Here is a 15,266-nt window from a genome sequence, read left to right on the forward strand (position 1 = left end):
TGTTCGACGATTATTCGTGACAAGAAATCCCTCAGAGCATTCTTACGGGATAAAGATCCTCGCAACGCTAATCTACTGCATGAAATTTGGACTCCGGTATGATATATTTCTTTAAATATTCAATGTTTTATTGAGCCATTTCTTTCGTGGTAATCGGAATCTGATTTTCTGAGGAAAATCTAATTGTGTTCTCTACTGTAAATAACATGGAAGTGCATGCATTCTACGGTGTATATATTTGGCAATATTTTATTAATGGGACATATTTTTTCTTATTCTACATTTCCGAGCCTATTAGCTCAACAACCAACATAATGTTGAAATAAATAAATCAATGATAACGAGTTATAACTGGAATGTTTATTGTATATTTAAAATTTTATTTAATCTATTGCTCAAAATCTCGGCATTAGCTCACATGATTGAACACCGATAATTTCGGTAATTTGTTTACAAAAGCGACGAAGATTTCGGTAATTCTCGAAACCGAAAATCTCGGTAAAAGCAAATTATCTATCAAATGAAAAATACCGAGAATTTCAGTTGTTTCAAACTTACCGAGATGATTGTCGAGCACTCGGCTGATCCAATCTTCGCAAAGTTTTGCCGAGATTCTGGAGAAAATCTAAGTGTGAATGTTATTCAAAACTATACAAAACACAATTACTGAAAGAACTCATGCCAGGTGATCAACCGAAATCGAGTTTTCGTTGAATGGGCAATAGAAAAGTCTCCGTAATTACAATATTTTTTCAAAGCGAAAAGCTTCGTTTTTTGTGCAATGAATGTGTAAATGTTTTATACATTGCTAAATTAGGAATATAAAGAGCAACCTGAATCAGTTCTTAGGCTACGAATGCATCCCAACACACCATTCGATGCGGTTTATGACCCGATAGCCTTTTGCACAAGATCGAATAAATGTACTTGGTTAACATATGGTTCCAACAGGATGGTACCACATGTTGCAATGCACGCAACACCAAGCACCAATTGTAAGGCGAGTTTGGTAGACAATGCATATCACGTTTTGGCATAGAGGTTGCATAACCCATCCTCACTTTATAACAATGCACATATAAAATTTATTTATAGAAAATATTGATTCTAATAAAGAGAACATGAACATTGGGAGATACGTTTCTTATTTCGTTTGAAGATCGTTTTTTTTTTCACCGGTAACCATTACATAAGCAGTTATTTACATACAATCAAACGCTGTTCTGATTATAAATATTTATTACATTCATTATATTTATTTATATTTTTAGTTTATTTAGAATAGATCCTAAATATCATTAACAGTATGATACGTAGTGTGTAGTCCATAGAATCGTTGACTTGTTTCATATATAATATTAAGAGAAAATATTTTGTAGCTTGAAATTCTGTAAACCTTATTTCAACATTAATCTTGATATGAAGCCATTTCAGATGTGTGAAAAACTACTTACATTTAATTCTTATTGAGTATTTTTTAGCATGACCGATATTAAATAATCGGAAATTTTCAATACGTAATTGAACAACTTGAAATGATATATTCAAATCATCGATACAAAGATGGTTACCTCATAGATTAATTTATAAAAATCAACCAAATTTCGTATCGATGATACTGCGATGATGTAATTGAAGATATCAATTGAAATAAAAACTCACAGCTGGGACTTATTTTTTATCCTACAAAATGTTTTAGTATTTTTTGTGTTCAGAAAACAAATTGGAACTAGAACTGAATGTATTTCACAATCTAAACATGAACGAAAAATGATTCGATATTCTGAATATGAAGATTTCGCCATAAATTTCTGATATTTGTGTGCTAGTGACAAAACAGGAATTAATTCTACTTGTTTAATCAAATAAATAATAATAATAATAATAATATCGCAAATCAAATAATGGATTGCCGATTCGGTCTCTACTCTGTCTATGTAATTGAATCTTTACACATATGAATCTCAGCTGTTATATATTCTCCCAGAATTAAGGTTAATTTGGGACAGGTTTCGTATTTCAAATGTCTTGAATCTGGATTTGCGCTCAATATTTTTAGCCGGTTTTTGCACTCGAAAACACAAGCGGGCATTTCAAACAAAGTTGCATTTACCCTATTTTAGCATCCAACGAAAAATATTTGTCTGTGTTGAGTTGATGTTATGTTTATATATCTTGCTGATAAACCTGGGACTATTTTTGAACGCATATCTATTCGGCTACTTATTGTTTCGAGATTCATACGAATTGCGTACTCCGGTCCAGGTTAAACCAATTTAGTTACTATAAAAACTGTTAATTTTGTATGTAAATGTATAATATGTATAAGAATAAAGATATTGAAGCCTTTTATTAGATTGCCGAGTACTATATGTTCAGCTCTTCTTGAAATAATAAACCAAAATGACTGAACTGCCTAGTAATGTGGCTGACTAAAAAAATACACTTTGGTGTCAATTTGAACTACTATTCACGACGATTGTAGACTTATAAAGTATCCTGATCTAGAAAGTTATTATTCAGTTTGGTGCATTTCGATAGATCACATGGTTTTTTTCTGAAAGTGTCTCGTTCTTTTAAGGCAAAATAATCGCACAGCTTTGTAGTTGTTTTTAGCACAGTACAGTAAATCACATCGTATGAAGTGCTTATTTTCAAAATTCCCTAACGATTAGTTGTTGAAATTTGTATGATATGTTTAAAGTTATTAGATTATATGGCAAGTTACACGCTCAAAACCGGCCTACATCCATTCCGCCGGTTGGTTTAGAGCTCTCCTGAATACCGATAGAATCAACATTAGAAATAAAGATGGCGCTAGGGGTCCTGCTAAGAGGAAAGAAATGGCACCATTGCAGTGATGGATGTCGTGTTTATCTTCCATATATCCCAGATCTTTATCGCATAGACACAATTTGTAATTGCTGTTATTGTTGTTCAACATGCTGCTCGTCATAAATGTTTTGCTGGTGACCAGAGCTGTAGTTTTGGTAATATTTTCAACTGCACAGATCATGCCAATGTCACACTGCAGCGTATCCATGCAAAGATGACGGAGACCTAAAACGAAACGAAATTGTTATTAATGAACATTTGACATTGCATTTGACTACGGTGTCGCGTTACAGGCAGTATCTTGTCGGTTACTGAGAAGAAATTGTTACTAGCGTGAGGAAAAAGTTTGGCAAAACAATAAACGAGTAATTTGTAAATGTTTTTACATCTAGAAATGAATCATATCAATCACTTACAAAAAGCTCTATTATCCAAGCACTTAATTGAAGAAGTTTTAGAATCGCATAGAGATGTTGACATGCATGATCCTTAAGTCACGTAAAACGTCAACAAGCGCGTGCGAGCTCAAAACATTCGATTTTAATCAGAGCGATCAGCTTCCCAACTAATAAAGCGCTTACTACATCATAGCCATCGTATCCGTTACTGAATGTCAGTAAGCCAGCATTGAATTCTAATTGACTGATCAGAGCATAAAATTATCATGTATTTTCAATGCAAGCATTGAATCCAACAGGCTCATATTTTTTTTATTTGTTTACTGTCTCATTCGTAAATGATTGCATTCAAAACTAACGAAGAAATACGAAGCATTTTCGTCTCTCACTGAAACAAAAGAGAGTATAAATGCCAACGTCACTAATTCCCCTACGACAAGACCAAAATAATGTCTGCAGAGAAACTGGTTGAATTTCAATTCTCGTTTGTTTGAGATATGTGAATTTCGGCTGAAAAGAGTATCAAAAATATGATAAATCAAAGTAATTGCACACCGGAACCTATTTGGAAACCAAAAGTTTATCCATTCTCGAAGCTTCGATAAAATATCGATACTAGACCGAATACGATTTTCACTAAACACCAAAAACAACTGAAAGAACACAATTTTGAAATTAAATATCAAATTGAAAAAGAAACCCACATTATGTGGTTCATCAATTTAACAAGTTTACGGAAATGGATGGTGTAGTTGCCATTCTTGTCCAACGACAAAACAAACATCGAATTTTACCTTCTTTCAATACTAAAGCCGTCGGAATTGGAATCACTCAAGGAGTCTATTGTTTTGCTGGAACATATTTGCTATTCAAATACGTTGGTGAGCAAATAAATTTCTTTAAAGGCGATTGCAAAATCTCATACGATATCGATCTAAATTTTTCAGGTTCTCTAAATGCAAAATATGCTCAGTGGAATTGTGGACGGAATATTCGGAATGGGAAAATATTTCATAATCATATGCAGAATATTTTCAGTTGTATCTCTTGATAGTCCAACTTGTTTCTCTTCCGAGAGAAATCCCTCTACAATTGATCTGGTTCTGACAAATCAAATTCATATTTGTAGTGAGCTCCCATGTAACATTTTTAATATTAATAAATACTTGTAGCTGTCTTCAATGCTACATAATAAATCTTGCATTAAAACTTTAAGCTTCACGAAAACCTACTGAAAACCTCTATAAGAGCATGTTCCTTCATAAGGTTTCTAACAGAGCTGCAAATTGTCAGTAATGTCAAATGAACTTGACAGACTGACTAAAATCATCGTCAACTGTAATCGGTACAATCAAAGTTTCTGTCAAATGAGATACTCGATAGTTCAATGACCAAGTAGAAGTATACTCAGTCAAAGAGAGGTGACGCATTTAGTTTTCTCTCTTATTCTCCTATTCCCTGTTGAAGTACAAAAATTCCATGAGAGTACTAACATAAACATAAACTGATAAAGTTCATTGTTCTTTGTCAAAAATCATTGGATTTCGGAGTTTATTGGTGTACATGAATTTAATTCAATGTATATGCTGCTTGATTGATATTTAGTCACATCGCAATCAAGCAGTGACAGGAGAAATGAAGATAATATCAATCGCATCGGCAATCAATGAGCGTCCTGATGAGTACCTTATGATAAAAAAAAACCGGAATTTTCATTTTAAACTTCCCGCGCTTGTCCAATCGGTAAACTTTTATTTTCTCAACGTTGGAAACACTTTTATACACATTCTGTCAAACTTTGACGCATATCGTACGATTAGTTTTTGTTTGGCGTCTATACAAAGAAGTTGAAAAATTTTCATTTTTATAATGGATGAAAATTTAGAACAACATGCGTGCATCAAATTTTGTGTTGCAAATGGGTTTAAGTGTTCCGAAACGTTGAAAATGTTAGAAAAGGCCTTTGGTGAATCGTGTCTAGGAAAAACACAGGCATACGAATGGTACAAACGCTTCAAAGGTGGTCGTACAAGCTTGGATCATGAAGAGATCCCTGGCCGCCCAATATCATCTGTTACTGAAGAAAATATTGAATCGGCGAAGCAAATCGTGTTGCAAAATCGTTCTGTACCGATTAGAGATATTGCTGTGTTGTTGGGCATCTCTTATGGATCAGCCGAACACATTTGAACTGATGTTTTGGGTTTGAAACGCGTCGCTTCTCGGCTGGTGCCAAAAAAGCTGAATTTCATTCAAAAACAGCGTCGTGTTGATGTGGCCAAAGAGATGATTTCCAACGCAGATGGTGACCCTACATTCATCGAATGCATCATAACTGGTGATGAGGTGTGGATCTATGAATATGACGTCGAAACCGCACAACAATCTAACGAATGGCGCATCGAAGGCGAGCCGTTGTTCTAAATGTTCATCCATTATAAAAATCGCCACACGAAAAAGAATGTGTATAAAAGTGTTGCCAACGTTAAGAGAATAAAAGTTTACCGATTGGACAAGCGCGGGAATTTTAAAATGAAAATTCCGATTCTTTTTTGACCATAAGGTATAATATCAAGAGAATTTAAGTTATGACAGATCGGCTCTCAGACACTCCATATATGACGATTGGTTGAGCCTGGTTGGCAGCAGTCCAGTGACATAAATTTTCCAATCTTCGTCGTGCAAAGTTGCTCGTTGATAGTGACATTTAGAAACTCTGGTTTCTAAAGCAAAGGAAAGAATCAGCATAAACCTGCGTTAAAACTCCAAATTCAGGAACATTTTGAAAGCAGCTTTACAACCAACATTAAATTTATTCGGATGGAATGAATTCCGCTATGAATAAACTATCGTTTTGATGATATTTACCTTGACTATGTGTGTGTCATGTCTGCTTTGAATGCAATCAGTAAGAAAATTTGAGATTTTAATTACGAGTTTGAGGCTTTTTCCGAACGTAAAAATTTCATGAACTTTCATTTTTATCGTGAATGTATGAATAAAAATATGAATTATAACTAATCGCCTTGAAATAAATGCGGTTTTTGTAAAATTCTCCATGATTTATAAAAATTATTTTTTGTGATTTATCATCAGTTTTGTATGAAACTATTTCGTATAAATCAAAAAGCCCACAACAAATGTGTCATGAATGTACTTTAAAACTCTCAAATTTGCTCTGAGTGAAACTGTCATCCAATGAACACGCACACACACAAAACTAGATTTATGAAACAAATTAACTGACAATATCGTTTTAAAGAAAATGTTTGAAAGCAATATTAAGAGCGTTTACATGGTTTTGTTCTAGTACAAATTCATTATTTATTTTATTTTTAGTCCAGTTGTTAGTCTAGGTAAAGGGTTTTATAGAAGCGTTAAAAATTATGATATTACTTGTCAAAAGAGACACTTATTTACAGTTGTCATAAAACAGGTAGTGACTGAAAATTCAATTACAAAACTCCTATAAATTGTAATCAAAACCATAAAGCATTCGAATTGTTACTTGGGCTGATTACTAATGCAGACTTTGACTCAGATCATCTACTTGTAACATTCAGAATTTGCAGTGAAGCAATAATTGATCCAATTTTTTCTATTTTCAACTGTCATAGAACTAAATTGATTGGATGCAGATAACGCATTGAAAATCATGTTAATCATTAAATCGTTTTAGTAAATTCAGGCTCCAAAACTCAAACTAAATTCAATCCTTCTATCATCGATGACAACCTTTAACTGTTCATTCGTTTGAAAAATGTTCGTCGAAGACAATACCAGCGTTCTTGCAATCCTGCTATGAAAACCATAGTTGAGAATTCACAAAAAAAAATTAAACATAGGTTTACGCTTTTGCGAAATGAAAATTTCACTAAAGAAGTTGAACAAATTAAATCATATTCTAAACCTTTCTGGGTTTAAGATTCTTAAGATTTCAGAAACCAATTCCTGCTCTCAAAGAAGTAAATCAAAAACCTCTAACAAAAGGCGAAATAGATCGTATCTATTACTGAATCAATAATTCTTACGATTTACGAGAAACCTTGCATTCGTTTTAATAATAAAATATTCTGATGAAAGTTGATAACGTACGGCTATGACAAGATGAGTTTTACTTAGTTTTAATAGCCTAATTTAAAATATTCATGTGCAAAGACATTTGTTTTCGCCGTAAATGTTATGTTGAGTAATATTATAGGGCTCCTTAGAACACAAATATAAATGTTGCCCTAAGATTGTATAAATAATATTTCAATCATGATTTTTTCGAAACCAATTTACGTTCTGAAAATTTACTGTGAAGTACGGTAAAATTTAATCGAACTCTGAAAGCTAACAGTGCTTATGATCAAAGTCAAATCAAGTTTCCAAAGAATTATTTCTAATATTGAGTTAACTCAGCACCACGTTGAAAAGTCAGAGTAGCCAAGCATGCAAACGGTTTCTTCCTTTTCATCAACGATCGTTTCCAATGGCACTACCTTACATGTTAATATAATAATGTTTTATTAGCCGCCCAACACGACTAATGGTTAGGAGTACAACATGCGAGCACTTTCCTTTGGCAACAACAGCTACCAAATAATATCATGCAAGCTGCAATTTTTCCCCTGACATTCATAAAGACGGTAATTGTTGTTTGTATTTAGGGTTAGTCCGCTCTAAGCTCTGGTTCTTGGTCAAGGAGCGAAAAAAAGTTCACCGAAAGCCAGGCGCCAACCGAGTCAAATGCAGTTGTTTGATGTTAGACTGCAATTTTGCGAATTTCCTGCCTGTTGCAAGCTTAGTCTTCTATATCCTTGATGGTACGCCCCAAACCGTTCTATCCTTCGATACCAATGCTTATTAATGCTTACCTTTGAATTTGGCCTGGCAGTAGCCGTTGTCGGGCGCCTCGAAGTCTCCACACAGGCACCGCATGCGATCATCTGCGGCCATAACACAGCTAGTGTTCTGTATCGCGGTGCAATCGGCGTGACTGGTGCATTCTTTGGCTTTCACTGCAAGACGAAGAAAAAAAAGTGTACGAAAAAGGTCTCATTACATATTGTGGGGGGTTTAATATGAACAACAACAAAAAAAACTCAACAGCATTACTAAATTGAACATTGAGATAAGAAAGTTTATTATGTGCTTGTACACGTTAGTTATGCCGCCCGTACCAAAACACACACTGCTCTATGTAGTCTAACTACCAAACTACTAATTACAGAAAGTTTTAACATGTTGTTCGGTGGAGACACGGAATAAGGAAAACATGTGCATTTGATCCGATTAGCGAGATATCCGATCATGTCTTTCGTTTAAACCAGTTCAACACCGAGGCACATTTAAGAAACCTAATTCGTAGAATAATTATTTCCTTAGGTTTTACTGGAGTGCAGTATCGCCTTTTCGACGTAGGACTACGTCTTTCTTTACTATGCTCACCTGTATGCATTTTCAAAGTTTCACGATACGAAAGTGTAACGAAATTATTCCTGATTTGATTTCTTAATAAATTTTTCTTTGATCGAGTATTTTCTCTAATTCTTTCATGAAACGAATGGAAAAAGATGTAAGGTTGTTGTTAATATCACGTTTATTACGAAAATATTGTTTAAATAGTGAAAAATAGGTCCAAACACGATTAATCGAATCTATAAATAGATCCTGTTGCACCTTTGCTAGCTTATACATACCGCGCCATGCCAACATGGGCGAAATATGCAAAGACTTACAAGCAAAAACTGAAAGTCATACAAAACAAATGTTTAAAAATGATTCTCGATTTGTCTTATAACACCAGAACGACAGAAGACCATAGACTAGCAAATATGAAAACTATACAAGAAGCTATAGAAATTTCTAGAAAAATGCTCAAACTCCGAGTATCCTATGATACAAAATTTAGTTCATTAGGTTAAGTTAGTATTTAACGTTAGGTTAAGTTAGGTTAAGAACAAACAATTACAACCAATGTTGTTCAATAGTTCAAATTGGCTATATGCAAAAATCGTACTACACAAACAAAACAGTAGTAATCAAAGATGACAAATTGATAATTGTATCACTTTAAATGTAAATCATATTGCAATGTAGAAAAAAAGAAAACATTAAATGAACAATTTCATGTTTACTAGCTTCATTCTATGATAATCCATGAACGCCATCTACGCCAAGACAGTGGAACTACACCAGGCATTATTCAACTGCTGCCTCAGTCAATGGCGAAAATGTGGTTCCGTTCCTCAAGCCTAAACGCAGAAAAAACAACAACTAGTTCTTTTGTGATCATATCTGCTGTTGGACATTCGAAGTGTGAGTTTCGCCTTAAACAAAAGTGTTGCATCATCTTGCTGGTAGTCGATTGCATTGGAGGAAAAGAAAACGCAAAGTGGGCTACGATGGGAAACATTATACAAAATCAGCCGTTCTAATGGCTCTAAACGTCATCGAAATAACTATTTAGATTGCTTCTTTGCAAATCGAAGGTAAAAATCATTAGTTTAGTGCCAATCTTGGTCCATCTGAATGCCAGAAAAACATCCCGTACAGCATTTTGATAGTTTCTTTCACTGAAATATTGAGACAAATGAAATATTGAAATATATGAGCGATTGCGTCATCATCCAGCTGCTGGTCGTCGTTCGCATTCGAGAAAAATACAGCGAAATATAAGCGACGCAGAAAAATCAATTATTGGGCCATTCGAAGGGTTCCAAAATTATTCTTCTTTAAATCTAATGAAATAATCAGTATAATGAACCGTTCACAGTGCGGACTGCAAATAAAACCAACATTCAGTTGCTTTGAGTTCAAGAAACATGCAGTGAGCAGTGTTTAATATGGGAGAAAACTCCACAATATGGCTCCTTTAGGAACTAAAAATGAATCCCAAATAACATTATGACAGTTTCATATCGGAAATCTTTCATGAAGAAACTTTCCAAATGCTTTAGTTTTGAAAACCTAATATGGGTGGAACTTAGGGCTGTTATTTTTAAGATATAAAAGATATGTAGAAAATCGTTTAGTTTTATCTTTGGAAAAGATTGATGAAAGCTTGAACATGAAAGCTTGAGCATGTATCAATACGACGGGGCAAAGGCCAACAGGAATCGCGATAACGAAAGTTCGCATAATTCGTCGAGGCCCGATATGTCAATTGCGGAGTGCGTAAAGCATCAAATAGAGAATAAAATACAATCTTTTAAAACCGAATGCTCCTTTTCAATATTACAAATCTTAAATGATCAAACGGTACCAAATCAATTACTATCTATACACATTTCAAATGCAGTCCTACGTTAATCTCGCGGTTATGTCTCTGGGATTATCTACTTCAAAATAGTTGGTCAGCAAACGACATGTCAAATGCACAGCTAACGAAACTACCAATATTTCGAATTGAATGTCTTGGGCAGAGCTGCCAACTGTTTTTTTTTTCGACAATCTGTATTTGGCAGAAAATCCAGCTGTACAATATCTATCTCGAAAAATCAAAAATCGGTTTAGTGAAAATACTGAAAGTCGCTCAACCTGGTTTACCCCTATGGAACCAAACACAAAAACTGAAAATCGGAATTTATCTGTATGAAAATTGAATTATCGATATTTTTAGAGAGCATATCTGTATTTCTGTATCGAGGCCAAAAATCAGTATAGTTGGCAGCGCTGGTCTTGAGTTCATGCCAATATTTTGGATGTCTGTCAAAATGCAAAGACAGTTTTCTCCGCCACCGCTCAATAAACCATGAAGAATGCCATTTTGTTTTGAAAAAATACGCCAAATGAACTAATAAGTGACAGTTTCTCTTTAATCACTCTCTCTTTCGATTATTGTGATGTGATTAAAAGGATTTTCTTTGATATCACTATTCTGTTTGAAAGTCGAAAGTTTCGGGTATCATTTTATGCAAAGAGTTGAGTGATAAACGTGGAAACCGTTTGGTAATTAATGGAAGAGAAAGTAAACAAAGAGAAACTGTCACTTGCTTATACGCCCTTTTGAAAAATTAACCGAGATATTTGAAACTCAGATAAAACGCTGCTGGGGCTGCCAGTTTATTTTGTTATAATTTCTTGATTTAAATTTTAAAACTGACATAAATTATGCATCTAGAACCAGTGTTGGTGATTGCCGAAAATTTGACAGAAGCTGCTATATTGCTATCTATATTGTATACAACATATACAACAACAGAGAAATTCGGTCTCGCACTGGTGTCGATTCTATGTTAAATGAGCCATGCCGGGTTTGTGTTGTTGCGATGATTTCCGTTTCTCTTTGATGGCACTGATTCAATCGTGTGAAGAGTTGCCAGTGAACGTTCTTTGATACGATAAAAGCCATCCTTGTCTAGAACTACAACACTCCTGAACATGCCCTTAATGCACTCAATTTAAAGTAGGCACTTTTTTATTCTTTACGTTAGTCTTTGGGTTTTTATCGATTTTTTCTTCGTCGTGCTATTTCCTAGAACCAAATTTAAAAGGAATTGTGGTTGAATGGCAGCCTACAAAGTCAGCAAAAAAAAAACAATTTGGCTAAAGGTTTATTTAAACATTTCTAGAAATGCTTTCATGAACTCTGTTAATGCTGTTAAGGGGTTACACCACTGTAGAAAAAAAGAGAAGGTTTTTTTTGAGGAATTATGTTGGGATCCAGAAAATGGTGTAATCCGAATTTTGTATAAAGCACTTTTTAATATGTATATTTAAGTACAAAAAATGATCAGTTTTAAAACTTGAAAAACAAAATGGCGGCTTGGCGGCATTTCCATGAGAGTTTTTAACGGCCAGAAATTCAGCTCCCGCAATTTTCGATCTAGAACAAAAAACAAAACATTTCCTAATTTCATATTACAGTGTGCATAGAGGTACGTAGGGGTTTTTTAATTAATTGATTTTCTGTAAAATGGCAGCCTTTGAAAATAAAACCGCCTTTTTTCATCACAAAATTGTTCATAAAAAAAATATTCACAATTTTCAAAAACCCCTACGTACCTCTGTGGAGATAACTATCGAAAATAATCTTGAATCGATTGGTCAAGATTTACTTGACTTATGTTTCCGGCCAGCTCAAAAAACGTGGTTCTGAGATAAATGCGTTTAAAGTTATCGGTGCTGTAAGATCGTATCTCATACTCGAAATTATTTCTTTTCTTTTCATCTTTTGGAATATTATTTTTAAGATCATACATGACATTTTGCAATGAAAAAAAAAGTCCGATTTTATGAAAATTCTATAGTGGTGGAACTCCCTTAATAAAATACTACCCCCCGAGAACAAACCATTTGGAAAACAAAAAATATTTCACAACATCAAGTTTCATAACTCAGTTCGCTTTCACATCTCATCCAAGTCAGTCGATATAACAAAACCGCTTACGTTCGGGACGGAAGAAACCAAGTGCACTAAGGAGTTTTTTATGCGGTCTTTTTTATGCGGTTTTTTTATGCGACTTTTTTATGCAAATTTTCAGAGTTATGCGGTTTTTTCATGCGAATTTTCAGGGTTATACGGTTTTCTTTTGTGCGGTTTCTTTTTATGAAGATTTTCAGAGTTATGCGGTTTTTTATGCGGTACGTAAACTCGCATAAAAGAAGAATTCAGTGTACAGTATTGTGTAGTGAACAATAGAACGACATCGAAATGAGTGAACCAAACAAACAAAAGCTACCGTCGACACGAAAGAATACAATTGTTGTTGACTTCAGGCAGTGCAAAATTCGACCTTCGATACGAGAACTTGAAGGTTTGCTTAAGGAGCAAATGCATCTTGACATTAAACGTGTGCATTTACATCAATGCAATAAGACAAAACATGTTGTTCACATCCAGTTTTATAAAGAGTTGGATGCAATTCAATTCGCAAAAGACAATAATAATGTGCACTTTGTGGAGCATGAAAATATCAAGTACAACATTCCAGTATATATGGAAGATAGTGCTATAGAAGTGCGTGTGCATGATCTTACCTCAAGCGCAACCGATTCTTATATTCGCAAAACTATGTCCCAATACGGAGAGATTCTCTCTCTAAAAAGAAAAGTGGAAGAACTTTTTCCCCGGTATTCAAAATAGCGTACGTTTGTTACGCATGCGCTTGAAGAGGCCTATACATTCTTATGTGACTTTCGGTCAGGATACAAGAATTCACTTGTTACCTATGATAATCAGGTGGCCACATGTCTATATTGCCAAAAAGCTGTTCACTACGGTAAGCCATGTGATAAACTGGACAAGGAGACAACCACACCAAAGGACAACGGTGCTTCCTTCACACCAACCCCAAACAACCCCAGTACACCTGTGACAGCCACCAACAACAATGAAGCATCCCCTTCAACGAAACCATCAGTATCCCTATAGAACAAAGTACACCAGCTGCAGTTAACAACTTATTCTCCAACCAACCAGCAACTGCAACCAATGTACAACAAGGCGCATCTACAACAACTCTCAACGAGCCCAAGACTACGATCAACAAGGACAACGAAAAGAAAACGGAAATCACACACAACACCGACGATGAAGCAATAGATGATGAGATAAACCGCGGACGAAGTGACCCCCGATCCTCCTTGGATGGAAATGGAAACTCATCTTTCCCTAGAAAAAGGGTGACAACGAGATCCAATAGCAAAAAAAATTGTTAAGTAACAAAAATGTAAGCCAATCAGCCACGTAAAGTTTTTACGCAAAAAGGTCAGAATAAAAGTTTTATAAAAAAAAATTATAATTGCGTTCTATGGGTTCTGGGCATCTTTTCAATAAACTCTCTACCCAAAAGATACTTGAACTTTTTGAAGCAATACGTTTTGTCGTCCATTCCAAATTCAAGACAGTGTTAGTGAAAAGGGTGCGTTAGTAAAATGCAATAAATATTGCCAATGTTTTGAATTTTTGATTTCAGTGCTAAAAATATTGACAGGAACTTTTTGATCACACAAATGTCATATGCCGTGCATATCTGGGATGCCAGATTAAATTTTTAAGCAGCTTTTAAGAAGTTTGTGCAATCAAATTGTTGCAGTGACAGTGAAAAATTATCGCATTTTATCGTGCAGAAGTGAAAGTTGAATGCTCCAAAGATGTAAATTTCAAAAATATCAATTTAACATTTGATAATAAGTACAATCCTTAAATATCTGCGACATCAATCAGAAATCTGTAAACTCAGATATAAATCTGCATAAGTGGCATCCCTGGTTTCATATACTGGACTTATTTGGATGTGTGTACTGCGGGAAACGGACTGTGCAAATATCATAAAATGCACAATATCATTGCATTTCGAAGTCATTTGTTTGCATAGCAGATCTCGAAACGTGTCCGTACTTTGATGTGAACGAAATTCAGTGTTAAATCGTGCGATTTTCGACTTGATTACAGCGTTTATTCATTTATTCATTATTCTGATTATAATTATTTGGTAAACAGGAAGTATGCTATTGAATCGAATAAGTTTATCACTTGTCTAGAACTAAATAAAGGGTGATTTTTTAAGAGCTTGAGAACTTTTTTAAACAATAAAACGCATAAAATTTGCAAAATCTCATCGGTTCTTTATTTTAAACGTTAGATTGGTACATGACATTTACTTTTTGAAGATAATTTCATTTAAATGTTGACCGCGGCTGCGTCTTAGGTGGTCCATTCGGAAAATCCGCTTTTTTATCGACAAATTTTGTTCAGCGATGAGGCTCATTTCTGGTTGAATGGCTACGTAAATAAGCAAAATTGCCGCATTTGGAGTGAAGAGCAACCAGAAGCCGTTCAAGAACTGCCCATGCATCCCGAAAAATGCACTGTTTGGTGTGGTTTGTACGCTGGTGGAATCATTGGACCGTATTTTTTCAAAGATGCTGTTGGACGCAACGTTACAGTGAATGGCGATCGCTATCGTTCGATGCTAACAAACTTTTTGTTGCCGAAAATGGAAGAACTGAACTTGGTTGACATGTGGTTTCAACAAGATGGCGCTACATGCCACACAGCTCGCGATTCTATGGCCATTTTGAGGGAAAACTTCGGAGAACAAT

The 15,266-nt window shown here is 34.8% G+C and overlaps 1 protein-coding gene across 1 annotated transcript in view; it reads right to left on the minus strand.

The window, feature by feature from the left end:
- Nucleotides 1-1,221: 1,221 nt before the first annotated feature.
- Nucleotides 1,222-15,266, minus strand: part of LOC131440209 (uncharacterized) — a 28,268-nt gene continuing 14,223 nt past the window's right edge. The window contains exons 2-3 of the mRNA XM_058611288.1: nt 8,093-8,236; nt 1,222-3,060 (exon numbers count right to left, since the gene is read on the minus strand). Coding sequence (XP_058467271.1) covers nt 2,744-3,060; nt 8,093-8,236 — 461 coding nt within the window. The 3' untranslated portion in view covers nt 1,222-2,743. The remainder of the gene's footprint in view (nt 3,061-8,092; nt 8,237-15,266) is intronic.

Source organism: Malaya genurostris, chromosome 1, assembly GCF_030247185.1.
Source record: "Malaya genurostris strain Urasoe2022 chromosome 1, Malgen_1.1, whole genome shotgun sequence".
Classification (NCBI taxonomy): Eukaryota; Metazoa; Arthropoda; class Insecta; order Diptera; family Culicidae; genus Malaya; species Malaya genurostris.